The sequence below is a fragment of the Oncorhynchus clarkii genome, chromosome 14 (genome assembly GCF_045791955.1).
Source record: "Oncorhynchus clarkii lewisi isolate Uvic-CL-2024 chromosome 14, UVic_Ocla_1.0, whole genome shotgun sequence".
NCBI lineage: Eukaryota > Metazoa > Chordata > Actinopteri > Salmoniformes > Salmonidae > Oncorhynchus > Oncorhynchus clarkii.
In genome coordinates, this window is record NC_092160.1 from 16787501 (window position 1) to 16810586 (window position 23086).

Genomic DNA, 23086 nt, shown 5'->3' on the forward strand with positions numbered 1-23086 from the left:
ATCCAACTCTGAGTTGAACACCAATGAGCTTACACCTAGAGAGAGCACAGAAATGTCCAAATAAGTGCACAAAACTAGCTCTTAGAAATACTGACAAAACAAATATTGCCAGGCAATGAAATGGTAGGCCACCTTCGGAGTCCTATGGCATAATGATGTGTAAGCAATACAATCCAACTTTTACTGTCATAAATAAAATAACTTACTGTGACACACTTTTCTTAAGACTGACAAATCCACCAAAAAGTTCAATTTGACATTAAATACTTTTTTTTGCGTCACTATTTTTGAAAGACTGAGGGATTCATAGTGAATTAAACCACAGAAACTTGTTTTTATTCTCTTATCAATTGTCCTGAATTTGAAGTGCTTAACATATAGGACCAAAGAATGCATTTATATCTCAATATATGCAGGGCAGAAATCTGCAAAAACTTTCATACTTGTATTTATTAAGTTACACTTTATGAAATAAAAATGGGGTTATGAGAACATGTGTCCGTGTGCTTGTGTGGCATATGATTGAAGACGATGGAATCATTCACAGTCCTTAGATACATAGCTTTAAATTGGCAAGATGCCTCATATTGTAATAAAATAATCCATTGTTTATCATATTGGCAACTAATTTCTTCTTTGATAATGACCTAAGTGTTTCCTGTTTCACAGGCTGGACACACACTGGTGAAATCAATGTTTTTTCCACGTCATTTCAATGAAGTTACATTGAACCAACGTGGAATAGACATTTAATTGACATCTGTGCCCAGTGGGTTGGCACATCTAGTAAATCATGTTTTTGTATAATTATAATTTGGTAATGCTATCGTGTAACTGCAGGTAGTAAAAAAAAAAGCTTTTCACTTGAAAGATATTATTTAGATCCCTGGCAGTACTGGTATTTAAAGTCTTCAGAAGCTTTAAAAGTTCCCCTGTGTGATTGAAAATATTGTAGTCTTCAACACCGATCACCCATCCATGTACATAGTGCTTTAAAATGAGATCTATACAGACACACAAACATGAGAAATGTGCTTGAAACCCTTTAAGCCCTCACTGACCACCTAAAAAATAAATATAAATCAATTATAAAAGGAGGGAAATGTGACCCTTGATAAAACTACAAACTCATAAAAATCCAAAGAAATTCTCCAAAGTAAAAAAGTAAATGAAAAATACTTCTGCTAGATACTTCCAATTCGAATACGTACTGAACTACCAACTACTATAAAAGCCATAATACTACAGGTAATACTAATAATCATCATCATAATCATAATACAGTCCATAAGAGAGGTAATAGGGCTCATCATCTGAAATGCCGTTTGGAGGGGTTGTGAGGGTACCCAGGACCACTTTGTCATATGACGCACCAGTGACATCAGCGGTGGCGAGGACCCCGGGCGCCACCCACCCCCCTCTTTAAAGGGGATGGTGGAGATGGAGGGGCAGGGTGGCAGGGCCAGGCGTCACGCTGGCCTTATGTGTAGGCGTTGAGACGCTCCTTGGAGCGGGTGGAGTGGATGTCGTGGAGCTCCTGCTCCTCCTTGGACTTGGTGTCCTCGTACTTCTGCATCCTGCACGCGTCCTTCACGTAGGCCCAGTTGGCTGACAGCACCATCAGGTAGTGGATCTAACAGAGATGAGTCACCCACAAGTTCAGTCGGGGAGAAAAATCAAACACACCACAAATGATTGGTCTTTCACTTTTCCACTGACATCCATCAGGGAAAGATGAATGCCTGTCAGGAAATGAAAGAAAGTGTACCATATTTACAGTGCCTTGCGAAAGTATTCGGCCCCCTTGAACTTTGCGACCTTTTGCCACATTTCAGGCTTCAAACATAAAGATATAAAACTGTATTTTTTTGTGAAGAAACAACAACAAGTGGGACACAATCATGAAGTGGAACGACATTTATTGGATATTTCAAACTTTTTTAACAAATCAAAAACTGAAAAATTGGGCGTGCAAAATTATTCAGCCCCTTTACTTTCAGTGCAGCAAACTCTCTCCAGAAGTTCAGTAAGGATCTCTGAATGATCCAATGTTGACCTAAATGACTAATGATGATAAATACAATCCACCTGTGTGTAATCAAGTCACCGTATAAATGCACCTGCACTGTGATAGTCTCAGAGGTCCGTTAAAAGCGCAGAGAGCATCATGAAGAACAAGGAACACACCAGGCAGGTCCGAGATACTGTTGTGAAGAAGTTGAAAGCCGGATTTGGATACAAAAAGATTTCCCAAGCTTTAAACATCCCAAGGAGCACTGTGCAAGCGATAATATTGAAATGGAAGGAGTATCAGACCACTGCAAATCTACCAAGACCTGGCCGTCCCTCTAAACTTTCAGCTCATACAAGGAGAAGACTGATCAGAGATGCAGCCAAGAGGCCCATGATCACTCTGGACGAACTGCAGAGATCTACAGCTGAGGTGGGAGACTCTGTCCATAGGACAACAATCAGTCGTATATTGCACAAATCTGGCCTTTATGGAAGAGTGGCAAGAAGAAAGCCATTTCTTAAAGATATCCATAAAAAGTGCAGTTTAAAGTTTGCCACAAGCCACCTGGGAGACACACCAAACATGTGGAAGAAGGTGCTCTGGTCAGATGAAACCAAAATTGAACTTTTTGGCAACAATGCAAAACGTTATGTTTGGCGTAAAAGCAACACAGCTGAACACACCATCCCCACTGTCAAACATGGTGGTGGCAGCATCATGGTTTGGGCCTGCTTTTCTTCAGCAGGGACAGGGAAGATGGTTAAAATTGATGGGAAGATGGATGGAGCCAAATACAGGACCATTCTGGAAGAAAACCTGATGGAGTCTGCAAAAGACCTGAGACTGGGACGGAGATTTGTCTTCCAACAAGACAATGATCCAAAACATAAAGCAAAATCTACAATGGAATGGTTAAAAAATAAACATATCCAGGTGTTAGAATGGCCAAGTCAAAGTCCAGACCTGAATCCAATCGAGAATCTGTGGAAAGAACTGAAAACTGCTGTTCACAAATGCTCTCCATCCAACCTCACTGAGCTAGAGCTGTTTTGCAAGGAGGAATGGGAAAAAATGTCAGTCTCTCGATGTGCAAAACTGATAGAGACATACCCCAAGCGACTTACAGCTGTAATCGCAGCAAAAGGTGGCGCTACAAAGTATTAACTTAAGGGGGCTGAATAATTTTGCAAGCCCAATTTTTCAGTTTTTGATTTGTTAAAAAAGTTTGAAATATCCAATAAATGTCGTTCCACTTCATGATTGTGTCCCACTTGTTGTTGATTCTTCACAAAAAAATACAGTTTTATATCTTTATGTTTGAAGCCTGAAATGTGGCAAAAGGTCGCAAAGTTCAAGGGGGCCGAATACTTTCGCAAGGCACTGTATATATTGTATTATCACTACAGATTTCATGATACTGTCTTAATGGAGAACATAGCAAGAGGAATTAGAATATTAGTAATTTAATAGGATCTCTATGGATTTTCACATCATGACATCATCAGCAGAAATTTAAAGTGCTATGATTGTGACCCACAGCTTTAATTAAACCTGGACAATGAGTCAAATGAAGTATTCTAATGCTGAAAAACAATGTCTCAAATGTCGAATTTTTTATTTTTCAATTCACAATGGTGTATTTCACTGATATGCCAGCAGGCGGCAGTACAGTAGAAGCATTCGGTAGTACCCAGGGTTTCAATGGCAGAAAAGGCTCATGGAGAAGCACAGCCATTGTGAATGTATTTTGCTTAAATGACTGTGGTTGTTACTTTGCCACACCTTTCACACTGAATCAGATCAATATAAGAAGCTAATATATTTGAATCTACACAAAGACCAAATTACTGGTATCTTAAGGATTCCAACAAAAGCTGCAGTCTCAGCTGCGAGGACTTGGAATAGTGAAAACACTGCATCCATTCTGTTTAACATCTCATCTCGTATTTGATGTTGATAATTAATAATTTGTTTTAGTAATCAGTTAAATAATCAGATAAAATGGAAGGACCATACATTGTTTACTGCATTAACACCTTTTCAGTTCAGCATGAGATAGAAGTCAGACATGCATTGATTCTTTTTTAACATTGTAGTTTCCTTTTTTAACTGCCACCCTTCTGTTGGTGGGTGTCTGTCGCGTACCACCACCGTTTCCAAGCCATTTGTTGTGTTAAAATGGGAGGCAATGTCTCACTGAAATTTGCACCATCATCTTTGACTAACGATGACCACATTCTCTTTCTTAGAAAATGGCTCCTCACAAATTACCGAGAGATGTTTTCAACAAGCTCCGGGCCTTTCTTCTCCCAGTTTCCATGACAACGCTGTGAAATGCCTAGCATCTCTGAGCCAAAGAAAAACCTTGTCTCTCCACTGCGCCAAAATACTGCCTCCCCAGCCATTCCCATAGACTTGCAGCAAAACAGAGATTTCAGCTACAGAAATCAACTGAGCCCATTAAAACACAACATTTGGTTTACCCCGTTACCACTTGTATTTGACCTACTACTGTCATTTTCAAAATGGCCACGTCAAATCAGAACCTTGTATTACAATTTGTTTGCCTATGGACTAGTTAAATAAAACTAGTGCAGGGGATAAATCACTGACATGTCTGATTCCTATTTTGTCATATGAGGAACATACAGCGACCTGCACAGATCTCAGCCGTTCATATACAGATTACATGGTCCATATATCCATTGCCCTCAAATGGATATAAATCAAAGCTGTAATATCAGCTATATCAACAGAGATAGAAAAGTAATAGGTTTTTGTGTCTCACCATAGCAATGACAGCAGCTCCAGCACCAGCCAGGGAACAAACGAACAGGTGGAATGTCATGTCCAGCTGTATCAAAGACAAAGGAAAGGGAAACAATGAGTCAGGCTTCCCCATAAAAACCCTAGTGAACCTGTACAAGACCCACACACATTTTATTATATGCATTATTTAAAACCTTCATGGATGTTGCACGTAAATGTTCATTTTGCAAAAGCTTTTGAACTTTGAAACTTTGAAACCAAGTATCACATCATTTATTAAACATATGTTATTCACATTTGATGTATTTGTAGTTAAGTTATTTGTATCACCTACCTCATTTGATTCACACATTTTGTAAAACTTGTCAGATCCAGTACATACAGTCTTCCCCTCCCCAAGTGGCACAATACCTGAAAAGAGAACATTTCATTAGGCCATTCCAACATTTTCATATTCGTTTTGATTTATCTCAGAATATCTATACCACAGATGTCTATGCAACATTCATGGGTAATATGTTTGAAACAACCCACAGAGAAGCAGTAAACCCAACTACTGTATATCATGAATCCTTACCATACTGGCGCGGGTCCAGGCACAGAGTCACTCCCTCCAGGATGGTGGCGTTTTGGCAAATGGTCCAGATGTTGAAGTAGATGAAGACGGGGAGGGAGGTGAACGCAGTCACCCCGAGCCAAGCCAGCATGAAGATGTACGTCAGCATGATGAACTAAGACATAGGATAGCGGAGACTCAGTAGATTCCAGATTCCAGGTATACCTCACGTCAAGTGAATTAGGAATAACATTAAGAGCTGTTAGTATTTCCCATCAGGATTTATTGTGACTGAGTCTATATCAGTGTTTCCCAAATGTCTCCTCACATACCCCACATTCCACTTTTTGATCTATTCCAGTACTAGCACACTTAATTCCACTTAAACTTGATGATTGGCCACGTGAAACAGTTGTGCAGGTATAGAAAGTGGAACGGATGGGGGTACTCAGAGAGAGGCCTAAATTCTGCCCTTTTACACAGCATAGTCACATTTTATCTACAATATTTTGATTGATGGCACTGGCATTTTAAAAGCTACTTTGTCCCTTAGGGCCATTGCATTACACACAGGTCGTTCATAGAAAATGTTACAAGCTACTCTTGAAGATCACTAAACCTCCTCATTCAGTGATTAATGACCCCTTACCCAAGCACTGACGCAACGTCCACAGGTGGTGATCTTGAAGTCTCCGTAAAGGTCCTTAATGGCTCCGCTGGTAAAGAAGCCCTCCACCATCAACAGAATGCCGTAGACAAAGAACGCTGAGGCGATGCCATAGATCACATACTTAATGATGTCAATCCTAGATGGAAAAAAAGTGAAAAGTGTGTGAAAACAACTGTAATGTACAGTTATTACATTGTTGTTTCATTGTTATTGTGCATCAAAAACACATTTCTACATCCTCTGTAACTCTGTTTGGTCAAACTTATCAAGTTACATTGAATAGTGTATTTACACAGTAACTATACAAGTGACTCATTTCAAACCCATTTTAAATCGAGACAGTGTTCTTTCACCAGGATACAATGTTGGTCTTATCGAGCCCATCTGCAATGCAGGTTCTCCTAAAGTACAGAGAGCTACTAGGTATAGGGGTAACTTTCAGGTGATACACAACAGTGTATCTTGAATGTTTCCAGTTTAGGTCATAGGTGTGTAGCCTGCTCACATGGTGAACACGTCAAGGGAATCCACGGGTCCTCTGACCACCTCAAAGTAGTTCTGCAGTATGGTGACGGTCCCAGAGAGGGCCTCGTGCCCGCAGCCGCAGAACAGCGCCACCCCGGCGTACAACAGGATGGTAGCGATAAGTGACGGGTACGGGATGCCACCCAGGCATTTGATGCAGCACTCCAGGCATCCTGAGCACACAGAGAGAAGAGAGACAGAGAAGGTCAGACTTCATGAAAGACAGGAGGCAATGTTCACTATATACAGTAAAACACAGGACAACAGAGGGAGAAACACTGTATTGAGAGTACTGGTTGAGAATGCTGGAAGATATCTTGAGAGGAATCAATCAGACTAAGCTGTTGTCAGTACAAGGCCTTTATATCACCACCACAACCACTAAAATGATGTTGTTGCATGAGGTGCATAGCAATCCTAGTAGTAGGTACCATAATCAACATGGTAACTGTTTCTAAAAATGGATATTATGTGATTGCGTGGCACACTTCATACGGTTTTGACACAGCAGCCTTCACCTAAGAACAATATGGTACCGTATGGTACTTCACATACAGTGGTCATCCCCTACACACTGGTGGTTAAATGCATTCGGAGGTGAAGCAGTGAGAGAGTGACTCCCCTCTTTGCTACAGATATTCTAGTATGAGGAATGAGGTGAACCCAACTTTAACCCTACAGAGGTTTAACCCACCCAGCAGAGCCCTGGTGTGGTTGACCCTTTCAGCCTGAGCCCTAGGTAAACTCTGACCCATAGGCGTCCCGGGCATCCACTCTGTCTGGCCACACATCGGACAGGGATCAGGGTGAAAAATAACATGTTACGAGAAGTGTGTGTGTGTATGTCTGTCTGTGTGAGTGTATGAGACTGTGCCTCAGTCTAAGTGTCTGTGGGCGGGATGTCCGGGTGTATTTGACTGGATTGGTGTGTTTCTACAAAATGCTGTGACCATATTATAACAGCATCACATCCCATGGTATGTTAGGGTTTGTGTATGTGTTTGAGGGAAGCAGTCTGGACAGTGAGTTCATCCTTCAGCCTAACGGATGCTATGCCAACATACTCTAAAAATGCATGTCATTCATGCACAACTTTGTTTCAGACTAATTTAATTTGCATTCCAATTTCATTAGTGAACCCCACTCTTTTTCATGGCCAGATATGAGCTGTTATTGAGTCAAATAGTATTTCCTCTCCTCCTAGTGCGCTCTGAAATATGCTCCCCAAATCAATGCGCAGCACTAATGAAATGCACAAATGTAATTTCACGCTCATACGACTGGAGAATTTCCTCCAGTGCCTCTACATCACCATTAGAACCATTGATTAATTCTTCCCCATTCAATCCCTGCTCATGTTCCCCATTCAAAAAAAAGTCTGAAAAACCGAGCTGACTCTATTTTATTTGTAATTCTCAGAGATACCAATCAATGACATCTCCCTCATCGCAGCCAAGCAGTCATTTATTTGCCATCTCCTCTATCACGCCTCGTGTTTATTTTCCGTTGCACTGCATTGCGAAAGCAATAGCCCTCTTCCTCCTCCCTCCTCCACGCTCTGCATCTGTTTCTATACAGATTGTGACTGGAATAGCAAGTAAGCTAGCCATCTACCTCCGCCTCAGCCTGCTAGGTTGGGGATCCTTTATTGAAAAAACACATGAATTTCACATGTGATCTTATGTTACGTTAATGTGATAACGGGACAACATATAAAGCAACATAACATGAAACGATACATTTGAAAAAATCCGATTACGTGAAGTGTTCCAAAAACACATTTTCACATGATTTCACATTTTCACATGATTTCACATTTTCACAAAATCATGTGATTTTCCACATGTGAAATCATGTGTTTTCCTCATCCTAGCCTATCTCCAGATGTAATCCACCGCCAGTGTCGTCACGTCATCAAGCCCGATTCCCATCGTTTCCCAGCTATGATATTTCTTGTAAAGAATTATGTGGAAATTGAGGTGACTAAACTGCTTGGAGCAACCCTGGATTGTAAACTGTCATGGTCAAAACATGTTGATACAACAGTAGCTAAGATGGGAAGAGGTCTGTCCATAACAAAGCACTGCTCTGTCTTTTTAACAACACTATCAACAAGTCAGATCCTACAGGCCCTAGTTTTGTCAAACCTGGACAACTGTTCAGTCGTGTAGTTAGGTGCCACAAAGAGGGACCTCGGAAAAATACAATTGGGTCAGAACAGGGCAGCATGGCTGGCCCTTAAATGTAAACAGAGAGCTAACATTAATAATATGCATGTACATCTCTCACGGCTCAAAGTGGAGGAGAGATTGACTATATCACTACTTGTTTTTGTAAGAAGTGCTGACATGCTGAATGCACAGATGTGCCGTGCCTGTTTAAACTACTAGCACACAGCTTGGACACCCACACATACCCCACAAGACATGCCACTAAATGTGTCTTCCCAATTCCCAAGTCAAGAACAGACTATGGAATGCACACAGTACTACATAGAGCCATGGCTACATGGAACTCTATATTTGTATTTATTTATTTAACCTTTATTTAACAAGGTAGGCCAGTTGAGAACAAGTTCTAATTTACAACTGCGACCTGGCCAAGATAAAGCAAAGCAGTGTGACACAAACAACACAGAGTTACACATGGGATAAACAAAATCTATATACAGTGTGTGCAAATGTAGTAAGATTAGGGAGGTAAGGCAATAAATAGGCCATAGTGGCGAAATAATTACAATTTAGCAATTAACATTTGAGTGATAGATGTGCTGAAGATGAATGTGCAAGTAGAGATACTGGGATGCAAAGGAGAAAAATATAAATATAACAATATGGGGATGAGGTAGTTGGGTGGGCTATTTACAGATGGGCTGTGTACAGGTGCAATGATTGGTAAACTGCTCTGACAGATGATGCTTAAAGTTAGTGAGGGAGATATAAGACTCCAGCATCAGTGATTTTTGCAATTAGTTCCAGTCATTGGCATCAGAGAACAGGAAGGAAAGGCGGCCAAATGGGGAGTTGGCTTTGGGGATGACCAGTGAAATATACCTGCTGGAGCTCGTGCTACGGGTGGGTGCTGCTATGTGACTGGGACTGGGACTGGGAGACTAGCCAGGATCGAGGGAAATATGAACGAAGCAAAGTACAGGAAGATCCTTGATGAAAACCTGCACTAGAGCACTCTGAGCGCTCAGGACCTCAGACTGGGGGTGAAGGTTCACCTTCCAACAGGACAAAGACCCTAAGCACACAGCCAAGACAACGCAGGAGTGGCTTCGGGACAAGTCTCCAAATGTCTTTGAGTGGCCAAGAGCCAGAGCCCGGATTTGAACCTGATCAAACATCTCTGGAAAGACCTGAAAAAAGCTGTGCAACGACGCTCCCCATCCACCCTGACAGAGCATGAGAGGATCTGTAGAGAAGAATGGGAAAAAGCTGGAGGACAGCTAGTTTCCGTCCTCCTCTGGGTACATTGACTTCAATACAAAACCAAGGAGGCTCATGGTTCTCACCCCCTTCCATAAACTTACACAGTAATTATGACAACTTTTGCAGTACGTCCTCCAACCTATCAGAACTCATGCAGAATGAACTGACATGTTGTCCACCCAATCAAAGGATCAGAGAATGAATCTAGTACTGAAAGCATAAGCTACAGCTAGCTAGCACTGCAGTACATAACATGTGGTGAGTAGTTGACTCAAAGAGAGAGAAAGACAATAGTTGAACAGCTTTGAACAGTTTCATTTAAAAAATGAAGGAGAAGCCAGAGAGCGAGCGAGCGAGAGAGAGATAGCTATATTTCCTTGTATTTTTTTCACTTTCACTTACTTAGCTAGCAAATGCAGCTAGATTGTTTAGCCTATTCAAACACCTGACTCAAACAGAGAGGGGTCGTATTGTTACGTACGTCGTCGGAATGAGACCAAAGCGCAGCGTGGAAAGTGTTCCTGATAATTTAATAACGAAACACCGACAAAACAATAAAAGATAAACAAACGTAAAGTTCTGCAGGGCTAGACAGCTACTGTGCAAAAACAAGATCCCACAAACTAGGGTGGAAAACAGGTTGCCTAAGTATGATTCCCAATCAGAGTCAACGATAGACAGATGCCTCTGATTGAGAACCCTACCCGGCCATCAAAGAAATAGAAAACTAGAATGCCCACCAAATCACACCCTGACCTAACCAAATAGATAAATAAAAAGGCTCTCTAAGGTCAGGGCGTGACACGTATGTTAGCTAGCTGGCTATGGCTGTCCAACACTGGAACTCTTCCAAGTCAAGGTAAGCTTTTGGTTTTATTAATTTATTGCCACCTTGGCCCACAAGTGTAACTACTAAACTGCTTGCTGACTGTACACTGTACTGCATGATTGTAGCGGGTTCTATTAGCTATGTTGACTATGACGTTAGCTAATATGGTGACAATGATGTAGGCTGTGTGTAGAGTTTAGCGGTTATTTTCGCCTGGTCACAGACAGATGATGTGTTGTGCACTGACATCCACTAGCGAAGGGAAAAGGTGAGAAGAGGATAGCGCGTAGATGCAAGAAGGAATTATACAACAAGCAAAGTGATCATGCTGTTTGTATGTGGCTACTATGAAAGTGAACTGTGTTTGCGTGTGATCAGAGGTGTATTCGTTCCATCGATTCTGTTGAAAAACTTTTCTTAAACGGAAACATACCTGAATTTGTCCAGTAGAAACTCTCATTAGTAACTGTTGAACTAATGATAACACCCTAGATCAGCTAGATGCAGGCAAGAGTGTGCAAGGCGGTATTGAATGCGTTACTGTCTGTAACGTTGATTACAAAACAATTAGCAAGACCTGTGCACCTATGTTACAAACTTTCATTCATGGGCCTCATGATGGGTATAGGGAAAATGTGAGTATCATGTGGTAATCTAAACCTGTCGATGTCACATTGAGCTGAGTGAATGGAATATGAAGGACAGTCATCCAATATGCTGTAATAGAAATAAGGCCACGCTGATTCAAAAAATGATCTTCCTCCCTCATCTTAAATCACCGTCACTGGTGTGTTTTGAAAATGTTTTGTGGACTTCATGAATCACTATAAAAAAGTTTTGGGGATAAATTGAAATATTTGACAATATTAGAATTGTTAAAAACTCACATGGTTCTTCATTGCAAGGGCATTGGGCGGTAGTACTGGTGGCCATATTGCCATTTAATGCAATACATATGAAGTCTTAAGGATTCATTGGGAACCAGATATGGTTATAATCATACATTTGCATGGCACTATTGGTTTTCTAACAAGTTCAACAATTCTCCACTGGAAAACAACAGCTACTCCTCCCATCATAAGTCTAATTACCAGCCTTTTCACAGACTTACATTGAACTTGAGATTCGTGACTCAATCTGTTGGCGCTATGCGAGTGAAAATGACAACTAGTGTGAATTGACTGAAAGAGCCACTGGATGCTTGATCCATAATTTAGCACCAGCAGCACAGTAACAGCACAGTGCCAGCCACTTCCATCCATTATTCATGGCAGCTGCTTTACTGTTACATTACCTGGGATGAGAAAGTTGCCTGTTTAATGAGCTGCCACTGGGGTTCCAATTGATCATGTTCACAGTGGAATAGGGTTGAGTGTGTTGTAGAACTTGTTGGGTATCAACTGGCCCAGTGTCAGTTTAGGTATATGTTGTGAAAGGGACCATTCACTCTCTCTAGCAATGTATTTAACAACAATACCAGTTTTTCTAGCCTGGGCACCAGTCTGTTTGTATCATCATGACTAAGATGACAAGGAGCTGTCATGATAGCACAAACAGATCTGAGACTAGGCTACAGTTGTTCTTGGAGACAAGCACAACAGAAAAGTTAAATGAACTGTTGTTTTTACAGATTGGCATTAGTAAAGCATTCCTCCAAAAGTGGCTAATGGTCAACAATGACATAGTCTATTATATTTATCTCATGATGACCACACTTTGTTCTTGAACTTTATTCATATGAAACCTTCAAATTAGGGGGCCATTAAATATTACTGGAAATCACTACAGTATGTGAAAACATGGCTACATGTGGATTATCTCTAAGCTGACAATAAAGGCTGAATCAAGAGACAGGCTCCAGCTTCAATTGTACTCCATACAAACAGCCCCTCTTCAAAAAGTAAAGTCTGTAATTCGGCTCTGACCCCAAACATGTCTCTCCAGTCCAATCAACAGAAGGCGTCTCTCTCTCTCTCTCTCTAACACAAAGAGAATGGACAGGCCCCTCCCATGCCCCCTCCCCACTACCACGGTCACCACTCTCCCATCTGTCAGTGTCATGTCCGACAGGCAAAAGGGATACACACACACACACACACACACACACACACACACACACACACACACACACACACACACACACACACACACACACACACACACACACACACACACACACCCTCGGCACACAATGGCTCATTAAAAGGTTGAGGTTGCCATCATGTAATGGTCACCTCTTAGAAAACATTGATAATGCATCTTGAAGACAAAGGCACTCCTAAGCATCATTCAGAAAATAATCCATATAGTATCAGCCGCACAATCACAAGATCTATAGTGGCATTAGTTTCATTAAAACAGGGAAGGGGGGAGCGAGAGACGGAGAAGGGGTGGAGGGAAACAGAGGGAGAGATTGAGAGAGAAGGAGATAGATTCAAAGAGAAACAGCTCATTAGTTTCTGGTTAGAATAGCTTGTGGTGTACACAAGGCACATTTTCACATTTCATAATTTTCATTTGATCTGGTGGCCTCGAGACTTCCATGGGAGGCGGAGTAGGGGAAAATAAGCCTACACTAAGCAGTGGGGATGTTTCAGTCTGTGAATGTCGGAAGAGTACGTGTTTCAGCGTTCGCTTTCCCATTTTTGTTATGCTGCATCTTGACACACATGTCCAGTTTATGGGGTACAATAGTATACTTTTATTTGATCAATGGGTTGTGTTACCCCTTCTCGCGCACTTGCAAATTGTATATTTTATTACATGACATTGAATATATGACAGACATGGAAAACCTGTATTATGGCTTCCCTACTTGAATTCATGTTTTTTTGTAATAATCTTGGCTAGATTCCAAGAATTCCAATTCCAGTTTCTAGAATGAAAGTTTTCCTGACCAAGAGGCACGATTTTTTTGTCATGTTACCTGGATGCAAAGGCCACTCTAGTGAATTATAAGATCTCTATGGTATGGACACTATCATAATGCAATACACCTCAGGCTATGGGACAAATGTGAATCCAATTTGGTTGATTTTGACTGCTAAAAAAGCTTAGCCTCTTCCATTTGACAGCCAAAATAGATCTGTAACACTAGTAGCAATATAACAGAAGATGAAAGGTATTTTGTAACCCTTTGTTAACGGTGAAACTAAATGTGATGCAAACTATTTGGGGGTATTTATTGTTATTTTGAGTATTTACAAAGCAGCCCTGAGAGGTATAAAATGCACAGATTTAAATTTGCATGTACAGTCATGTTGTGTCTGAAAACCATACAGTGTCATGTTCTGTACAATAGGTGCATTCCACTCTTACTATTTTTGCACGGTAGCCCCCTGGCTAGTCCATGGTGCCCCTAATGCCAGGACAGGGCTACAGACGATCTACAGAGCTCTGGTCCACACATAACGGATGTCCTCATAAGAGGTGACAGGGGGTCAGTTGCTGGAGGAATGGCCCAGAGAAAGAGCACTTACATCTGCTTGTCTTCTTAAATATGTCATGGACTCGGGGTTCTCTGAGGTGGGGGGTCAGTTTGTGACCAGTCACCCCAAAATGACAGTGAGGTCACATACTGTAGATTATAATATAACAACTAGATAAAAGCATAACCGTTTGATGCTGCTCGTCCCTGAGAGTTGCTCAGATTTATATATAATGCATGGTTAAAGCTAGGTGGCCTGACAACTTTAAAGATCAACGACTTCAGCTCAGACTAAAAATAATACTACAGGAGCAGTGTTACCATACAAGTTATAAAAAAAAATGTTTTACATAATCTCCACAAATACACGGAAATGAAAACTGAAATGAATTTGTCATCTAAGGTAACATACAAAACACATTGAGCATTAAATATAAGCAATATAAAGACATTTGACAGGCCCTCATGGCGGAGGCCCAAAGTCATTAATTGGCCTAACTCCCAGGAGAGTGTTAAATCTCCCCTTTCATGTGCTCTTAAACCAGCCTTTCAGCTCAGTAGATTTACAGTGGTCATGTGAATAATTGTCTCAACCAAGCGACAAGTGACAAGAGACTTAGAACCCTTAATATAACAGTAAGGTGTCATCTATAACTTGGCAATACTTTACATGAATAGAAGTACTGTTTATGACGGGTTGTGGTTTTAGAAGTAGTTTATAGATCATCATTAGATAATATGTAGTTTATGAATCATGATTAAATAGTTATAATTTTGGTCATTGCCAAATAATAGGTTTATTTATGGCTGCACTGAGGATTTTATTACTGTTATTAAAAGATGAATAACATGAATCACATTACCTCACTAAATGCGGAAAACACATTTCAGATGAATGCATTCAGTTGTACAACTATGTGTCCCACTTTCCCTTTCCCTTTCCCTCACTGTGAAGGTAATACTGTGAGAGCATACCCAAGTCCCTCTCAATATGGCTACTGTAGCTTTGTAAAGTGAAATGTATTTTCCTTGTGTCAATAATTGAAATGTCAGGAAAATTTGGGGGCAATTTGATGTTTGTTTGAGGTTGATGCCTTTTCTGTTTAGGTGGTGGTTTTAGGGCTAAGGTTTGCATGGAGGAACCAAATGCCAAATATCAACAGAGAACCAAAATTCCATTATTTGCTAGTGGGCAAGACACACTGCGCATACTGTAGCAGGCCTAGAAGCATGTAGACCAACCTACTACATGGCATTTACACTATGCATGCATTCAGACTTCATAATTGGAAACAGGAGGGTCAAATCATCTTGTTTCAAGCACTAGACTTCTAAGTGTCCCTAGCTGAACTTCAGTAGCCTGGTCCCAGGCCTGTTTGTGCTGTATCCGACTCCAATGATCATTGTTATGGTTTAGCATGTTGTAGAACCATAAGAGTTGGCTATAAATCACAAACAGTTCAGGGACCAGGCAACTGAAGTTCATCAGTCAGTGTGTTGATTCAGAGAGGAAGCACTAAAGAAGAGGAGTGTTAATGTGGAGCAGCACTTAGCCAAGCTGCTTTAGCACCCTGTTTAATTTATAACTTTACAAATTTGATAGAGAAGAGATGTGCCAGTTAGCCACCTTTGGGCCAGTGGGGCCGCAGCGCTAGTAGTGTAAAGAGTGCTCGGCTAAGTATTATAGAAAGACTAACAAGGCCTTCACCCAAATGAATGGGCATGGTGTACTCGAGACACGCATGCACAGTCTGGGTGCTAGTCTCGTTCAGTATGGTGAACATTGATGGAGATGGCCAACTGTATGATGTGACAGATTGGGATTCCAGGATAAAGAATTCACACAGAGAGAGCGAGTACAATACCCATCAGTCTCTATTTTGGAGACATATGGGTATTCAATCAAAAATGCTATCAAAAAGTTTCCGGTTGTCATCCCACAGGTTGGAGACATCTTAGTGCCAAAGAATCATGGATCATAGTGTGAAAACAGAATTCCTGATTCAATGTTATATTGCAGCCACCAATGGTTATAACATCTTACCAGACAATAAAGGCCTATCACTTTGTAGTACATGCAATTATTCAGCTGTCCCCATAGCAGAACCCTTTTTGGTTCCAGGTAAAAAAAACTTTTTGGTTCCAGGTAGAATAATTTTGGGTTCCATGTAGAACCCGCTGTGGAAAGGGTTTTACATGGAACCCAAAATTGTTCTACATGGAAACAAAAGGGTTCTACCTTGAATCAACAAGGGTTCTTCAAGGGCTTCTCCTATGGGGACAGCAGAAAAACTGTTTTTTTTTACGAGTGACCATCCATGACACTCACACAAACACGCACACACGCACACAGACACTGTGTAAACTGTGTGTCCAGGATACCAAAATGTCATCTGCAGGAACAGAACAGAGAGCAGAGTGGCTGCAGGGATAATGACCAGACTTGGCCAGTGCCATGGCAACTCATGCCTGTGAAGCACTGGTTTTCAGGAAGGAGGGAAAAAAAAAGCACAGACATACGAAGCCCTGTCACATGCACAAAACCTGGGAAGAAGGGGGAAAGGAAGGAAGGAAGGAGGAGGAAGAGGAGTTGAGGGGGAGAAATACACCTCAGAGTGGAGAGAACGACAGCATTTTTATTCATCCAGTGAGCATTTAAATTAATATGGTAGAAGGCTCATTCATACCAACCGCTTGTAAACATCAATGTATTCATACATCATGTATTTATAGACTGCTATTTTCGCCTCAAGCCTACACTTCTTCAACACTGGCGAAGGGGTACATTTGCATTTTAAATGGCAACCCCTTTGCACAATGAAAACAACATACCCTGCATGCATATGCACTAGAAAGGAATCTTCACATGCGTCAAAAAAATGTCTGCTGAAAGCATGAAAGCGCTTTGATTTGAATACAAAAGCTGGACATGCATATGGTCGGAATACAATGGTTTTATTAGCGAAAGCGGACTGGCTCGATGTCTCTTGTCTTCGATGTTCCGCTGATCCATTTCGACAGGCATGGGAGAGCCTTACCGAGACACCCGTGAACAAAGACAATCCTCCCTGTGCTTTCACAGTCAACGCTCACAGAGGCAGGTCACACCCCTCTGACTGTTTCGACAGCAGACAACACCCACACCACATACACACACACTTTAGTCAAGCAGACAATCAATGGACAAAGGAACAACCCAAACAGATGCTTTTTTATACCCAGATTATTAACCAAATATTTTCTCAAACCTTTCTGCATAAGTACTTCACTGACAGCAGACAAATAAATTAGGGGAGGATTTCACTCAAATGGAATCTCAATCCATCCACCTGAATATAAAATACACTTCTCTTTCCTTACCTTTCTGAGTCTGCCCCTCGTCCATATCTTCTTCCATCTGGACTATTCTAGATGTAAAGCAACTGATATGACAAAAGCTCAGAACTCTGTTTCTGTGTGTGTTGTCGGCTGAGGGATAGTCCACAGAAGTCTCTCTCTTTCTCTCTCTCTCTCCCTCTCTACTCTGTGTTCAGACCTCTTGTCAGCAGAGATTTAATTCAAGTAGTCGTGCCGTTGATTTATGAGAGAGATCAGTGCGTCTTCACAGCGCTGTCCATCGCGAGCCACTCTGGCAAGTGCTGAAAACCTGGTCTCAACAGTGGAGAATACAGGGGGTGGTGAGGGAAAAGGGTGGTCTCAGTATGCAGGAATAAGTATGTTTGCAGGAAGGCGCAGGTGGTCAGAAAACAGAAAGCATAGAGAGGCAATGATAGAAACACCGGCTCAGCCTTGAAAACATACCCTTACCCTGAGACCAGGAGGAGGGGTGTTTCTTTAGAGGTGTCGAACACTCTCCCACCCAGCCCACCCGGATAACCCCTTTTTTCAGAGAGAATGGTTAAGCCTGTCAGCCCCCTTGGCTATGTTCTGCTGCATGAAGTGAACCTTCTCCTTAACTGAAAAAATATATATTTCAGAAATCCAAAAGGGAATTCTCATAATCATATTAATCATCCAGGTTCAATTAGTTTATTACAAGGACTTGTCATGGGACCATTGTCATATATACTGAACAAAAATATAAACACAACATGCAACAATTTCAACAATTTCACTGAGTTTCAGTTCATACAAGGAAATCAGTCAATTGAAATAAATTAATTATGCCCTAATCTATGGATTTCACATGACTGGGCAGGGGCACAGCCATGGGTGAGCCTGGGAGGGCACACTTCTTTATGCATTTCTGTTTTACTCACCTGTAAGAAAACCTGTCCCTTTAAGAGTGACTGACGATGTCACAGCAAGCAGGAGCTCACAGTTTTAATTAGTCTAACTCCCAAGTTTAGCTCGCCACCCGTGGCTGTGCAGAGAATCTCAATTTTTCTCACATTATTATTCTAACTGTTGTATCCTTCATTGTGTGTGAATGCAATAACTGTGAGTACAGTATTTGTTTCCTTGTTTCCTGACATAGTTGCCAATGTTTAAGTCATATTTTTGTCATTGTACAGCATTTTATGCACTTGTTTTGTGCCCGCTAGGAAACTACTGTTAGCCATATTTTGCCTGTAAGTTGACTAGCTAGCTAGCTATGTTGTAGCCATTTTTATGTAATTTCTGAGTCTTTATTGTTTATTGTTATACTTTATTGTTATAGCAGATGAGAAATATTTATTCTTGTTTGTTATCACTAAATACACTACTTGACTAAAAGTATGTGGACACCTGCTCGTCAAACATCTTATTCCAAAATCATGGGCATTAATATGGAGTTGGTCCCCCCCTTTGCTGCTATAACATCCTCCACTCATCTCTGAAGGCTTTCCACTAAATTTTGGAAAATTGCTGTGAAGACTTGCTAGGTGTTCGATGGGGTTGAAGTCTGGGCTCTGTGCAGGCCAGTCAAGTTCTTCCACACCGATCTCGACAAATCATTTCTGTATGACCTCGTTTTGTGCACAGGGGCATTGTCATGCTGAAACAGGAAAGGGTCTTCCCCAAACTGTTGCCACAAAGTTGGAAGCACATCATCGTCTAGAATGTTGTCATATGCTGTAGCGTTAAGATATCCCTTCACTGGAACTAAGGGGCCTAGCCCGAACCATGAAAAACAGCCCCAGATCATTATTCCTCTTCCACCAAACTTTACAGGTGGCACAATGCATTCGGACAGGTAGCGTTCTCCTGGCATCCACCAAACCCACATTCATCTATCGGACTGCCAGATTGTGAAGCATGATTCATCACTCCAGAAAACGCGTTTCCACTGCTCCAGAGTCCAATGGCACCACTCCGGCCAATGCTTGGCATTGCGCTTGGTGATCTTAGGCTTGTGTGCGGCTGCTTGTCCATGGAAACCCATTTCATGAAGCTCCCGACGAACAGTTCTTGTGCTGACGTTGCTTCCAGAGTTAGTTTGGAAATTAGTGTTGCAACCGCGGACAGATTTTTGTGCGTGCTGCACGTTTCAGCTCTCAATGTTATAGAACTTTCAGCAACGGGTGCAACGGGTGTGAATCCACAAATTTCAAGGGGTGTCCACATGCTTTTGTATATATAGTGTGTATGTGCCTTATTATAGACAAGTCAACACTGTTTTCATGATTTCTGGTAGATCCCTAGTAGAAAAATCTGATCAGATTTTGGAAATAGTCCTATTAGTATTCTATCCTAAAGGATATCCTATAGGAGACTATAAGAATCCATTAGAAAAATCCAAATACATTTTGGAACCAGTCATATTGGACTCCTATAGAGTTTTATCCTGTAGGATATAGGATAAAATCCTATAAAATTATTAAAATTATATCCTATAGTATAAAACAAATATCATCTGATAGGATTTTCTATTGGATTTTATTTATTGGAATCCTATAGGATTTTTATATTAAGGTGCACATTGACTAGGTACACGTACCCCTTCTATATAGCCTCGTCATTGTTATTTGATTGAGTTACTATTTGTCCTTTATTTTTCTTACTTACTTTTTAAAACTGCTGCATTGTCAGTTAAGGGCTCTTAAGTAAGCATTTCACAGTCAGGTTGTTGCATTCTGTGCAAGTGACAAATACATTTTGATTTGAAAAGACATTAGCAGAACCCTGCACGTAACCCAAAATGGTTCTACTTGGAACCAAAAAGGGTTCTCTGATGGGGATAGCTAACAGTGTACTCTGACACTGACAAACTGAGATCAATAAAAACAATCTGGTCTTGAATTCAAACAATGGCCCAGACACACAGATAGTACAATATTAGGAGGAAATACAGACAGATTAGTCAGCAGTAGGAATTTGCTTTCCAAACAGTACGTTTTCCCGTGATTGTATTCTGAATTTTTTTTTTTTTTTTTAATTCTGTTTATTAAGTTTTATGCACACACACACACACAAGACAACACAAAGCAATATAAATAATATACTTAACTAGAAAAAAAAGAAAAAAAAGGAAAAAAAGAGCTTTAAAAATAACATACTTTAGACAAGTTAAACACACCAGGCAGAAGGCTACAAAGGTTAAAGGGCAATCTATAGTACAGGGACAGAGCAAACACCTCACCATTGTTCCTGTAAACAGTCAAGGGCTAAGGGTGGAGAAACCACTCACAGACAGTCATGGCCACATCCCGACCATCCACTGGACCAAAAATAAAGTTTACAATGCTTTAAAATAAAATAAAATATAATGATTATTCATGTAGGCGTGAACAAAATGTAAAAATAACTGGGAAAAACAAGCTCACACTACAGTCTCTGCCCGGGCAAGATGAACAAGGCATCCGCGGGTCACAATCAATAAGCACATGGACCTTAATGCCCCCCCCAGCAAAAACACAGAGAGAATATCCTCCAACCCTTAAGTCACAGGGGCGTCAAATACAGACTTATTTTAGTTTTAATTGGAATGCCATCAGAGGATGGACTGTTTAAAGTAAGACCGGAATGGAGCCCAAGCCTCATTAAACAGTTTGGGGTTCCCACGTGAATTTAATTTTTTCTAGTTTCAGAGAGCACAACACAGCTCTCACCCAATATTTATAAGATGGGGGAGCTGCCATCTTCCAGTTCTGTAGTATTAGCCGTCTAGCTAAAAGAGTTGTATAAGCAACAGTGTCCGACTGGATTCTTGATAGGAGAGTACCTATGGGCAGTACTCCAAAAAGGGCTGTAAGGGGAGACGGATCTATAACAGTGTCATATATATCAGAGAAACATTTCAATTTTAATTCCCAGAAACCTGACAGTTTATGACAGCCCCATATGCAACAGTGTGGCTGGTTCAACTTTACATCTGACACAGGTAGGATCAAAATCAGAGAATATTCTTCCAAGTTTGGCCCCCGACCAGTGGATACGGTGAACCACCTTGAATTGAATGAGGCTGTGTCTAGTGCTAAAAGAGGACGAATGCACCCTGTGCAGCACAGATTCCCAGGCGTCTTCCCCAAGTTCCTCCCTCAAATCCTTTTCCCATCGAGTCTTTAAAGGCACCAAAGAGGGGTTCTGTAAGTCATGAATGATTGCATATACATCTGAAATTGCGCCCCTAGGAAGCTTGTTCAACTCCAAGATGCTCTCTATAGCTGTATTCACAAGCCTATGGGGAAATCCAGGTGTGTTAGCTCTGACAAAGTTTCTAGTCTGGAGATAGCGGAAAAAGTGGGATTGGGGTAGATTGAACTTTTCCTGCAGCTGAGAAAAAGAGGCAAATGTATCATCAAAGAATAATTGGGCTAGCGAGGAGAGGCCTAGTGAGTGCCAAATGCCAAAAGCCCCATCATTCAAATATGGAGGAAATAAAATGTTCTGATTGATTGGGCCTGATAGAGAGAAGCCTCGGAGGCTAAAGGCTAAACGGAACTGATTCTAAATTTTAAGAGACTGCTTTACAATTGGGTTGACACACATTTTGCCTAGGGACACTGGGAGAGACGAGCACAACACAGAGGAAAGTGCTGCAGGTTTACACGATTCAGACTCCATCTGGACCCAGAGTGGTCTAGGGCCAGTAGGATCAGTCTGCAGCCAGTACAGAAGGGCTCTGAAATTTGCAATGACCTAGGCTTCTGTAAATGTTTTCTACCAATCTGTTGTACCTTGCCATCCCAAATAAAATGCATGAATGTTTGATCCAGTGAAATAAAAAAATATTTTGGAATAAAAATGGGTAAACATTGAAATAAATATAAAAATTTGGGCAACACATTCATTTTAATGACATTAATCATTCCGATAAGAGAAAAGGGTAGTGAATTCCAAAAAGTAAAAGATTGTTTCAAACTGTCTGCTAGAGCAACAAAGTTTTCCTGAAACAAATTTGAATATTTCCATGTCACTTTAACTCCCAAGTAGGTGAATTGATCCCGGACAATCATAAACTGAGAACTTGTAAAAGAGCACTTTTAAAGCAGCCTTGTTTACCGGAAAAAGCTCACTCTTGCCTAGATTCAGCTTGTACCCTGAGATTGATCATCAGCATATAGCGAGACTTTCTGCTCCAAGCCCGCCCTGATTATACCTTGAATGGCATCATTAGAGCGTAGTGCAATGGCGAGAGGCTCGATTGCCAAAGCAAACAACAAGGGGGAGAGTGGACAACCCTGTCTGGATCCGCGGTGCAAGGGAAAATAGTCAGAGGACAAGTTATTAGTCCGTACCGAAGCCATGGGGGAAAAATAAAGAATCTTTTATCCACGCAATGAATTTGGAGCCAAAGCCAAATCTATAAAGGGCAGCTATTAGGTAATCCCACTCAACGCGGTCAAACGCTTTTTCGGCATCAAGTGAGACCACCACCTCCGGGTCCGCTGGAGTACAGTATATTCATACAGTATATTCATAAGGCGCCTAATATTGAAA

General features: G+C 41.2%; 1 protein-coding gene across 1 annotated transcript in view; it reads right to left on the bottom strand.

Annotated features, from left to right (window-relative positions):
* The window catches only part of LOC139366353 (glycoprotein M6Aa), an 18203-nt gene extending 261 nt beyond the window's left edge, over positions 1 to 17942 (bottom strand). Inside the window, exons 1-7 of the mRNA XM_071103735.1 lie at positions 17585 to 17942; positions 6515 to 6707; positions 5989 to 6145; positions 5361 to 5514; positions 5118 to 5194; positions 4803 to 4868; positions 1 to 1633 (exon numbers count right to left, since the gene is read on the bottom strand). The exon at positions 1 to 1633 is cut by the window's left edge and continues 261 nt beyond it. Coding sequence (XP_070959836.1) covers positions 1481 to 1633; positions 4803 to 4868; positions 5118 to 5194; positions 5361 to 5514; positions 5989 to 6145; positions 6515 to 6707; positions 17585 to 17621 — 837 coding nt within the window. The 5' untranslated portion in view covers positions 17622 to 17942 and the 3' untranslated portion in view covers positions 1 to 1480. The remainder of the gene's footprint in view (positions 1634 to 4802; positions 4869 to 5117; positions 5195 to 5360; positions 5515 to 5988; positions 6146 to 6514; positions 6708 to 17584) is intronic.
* Between the last annotated feature and the right edge of the window lie 5144 nt (positions 17943 to 23086).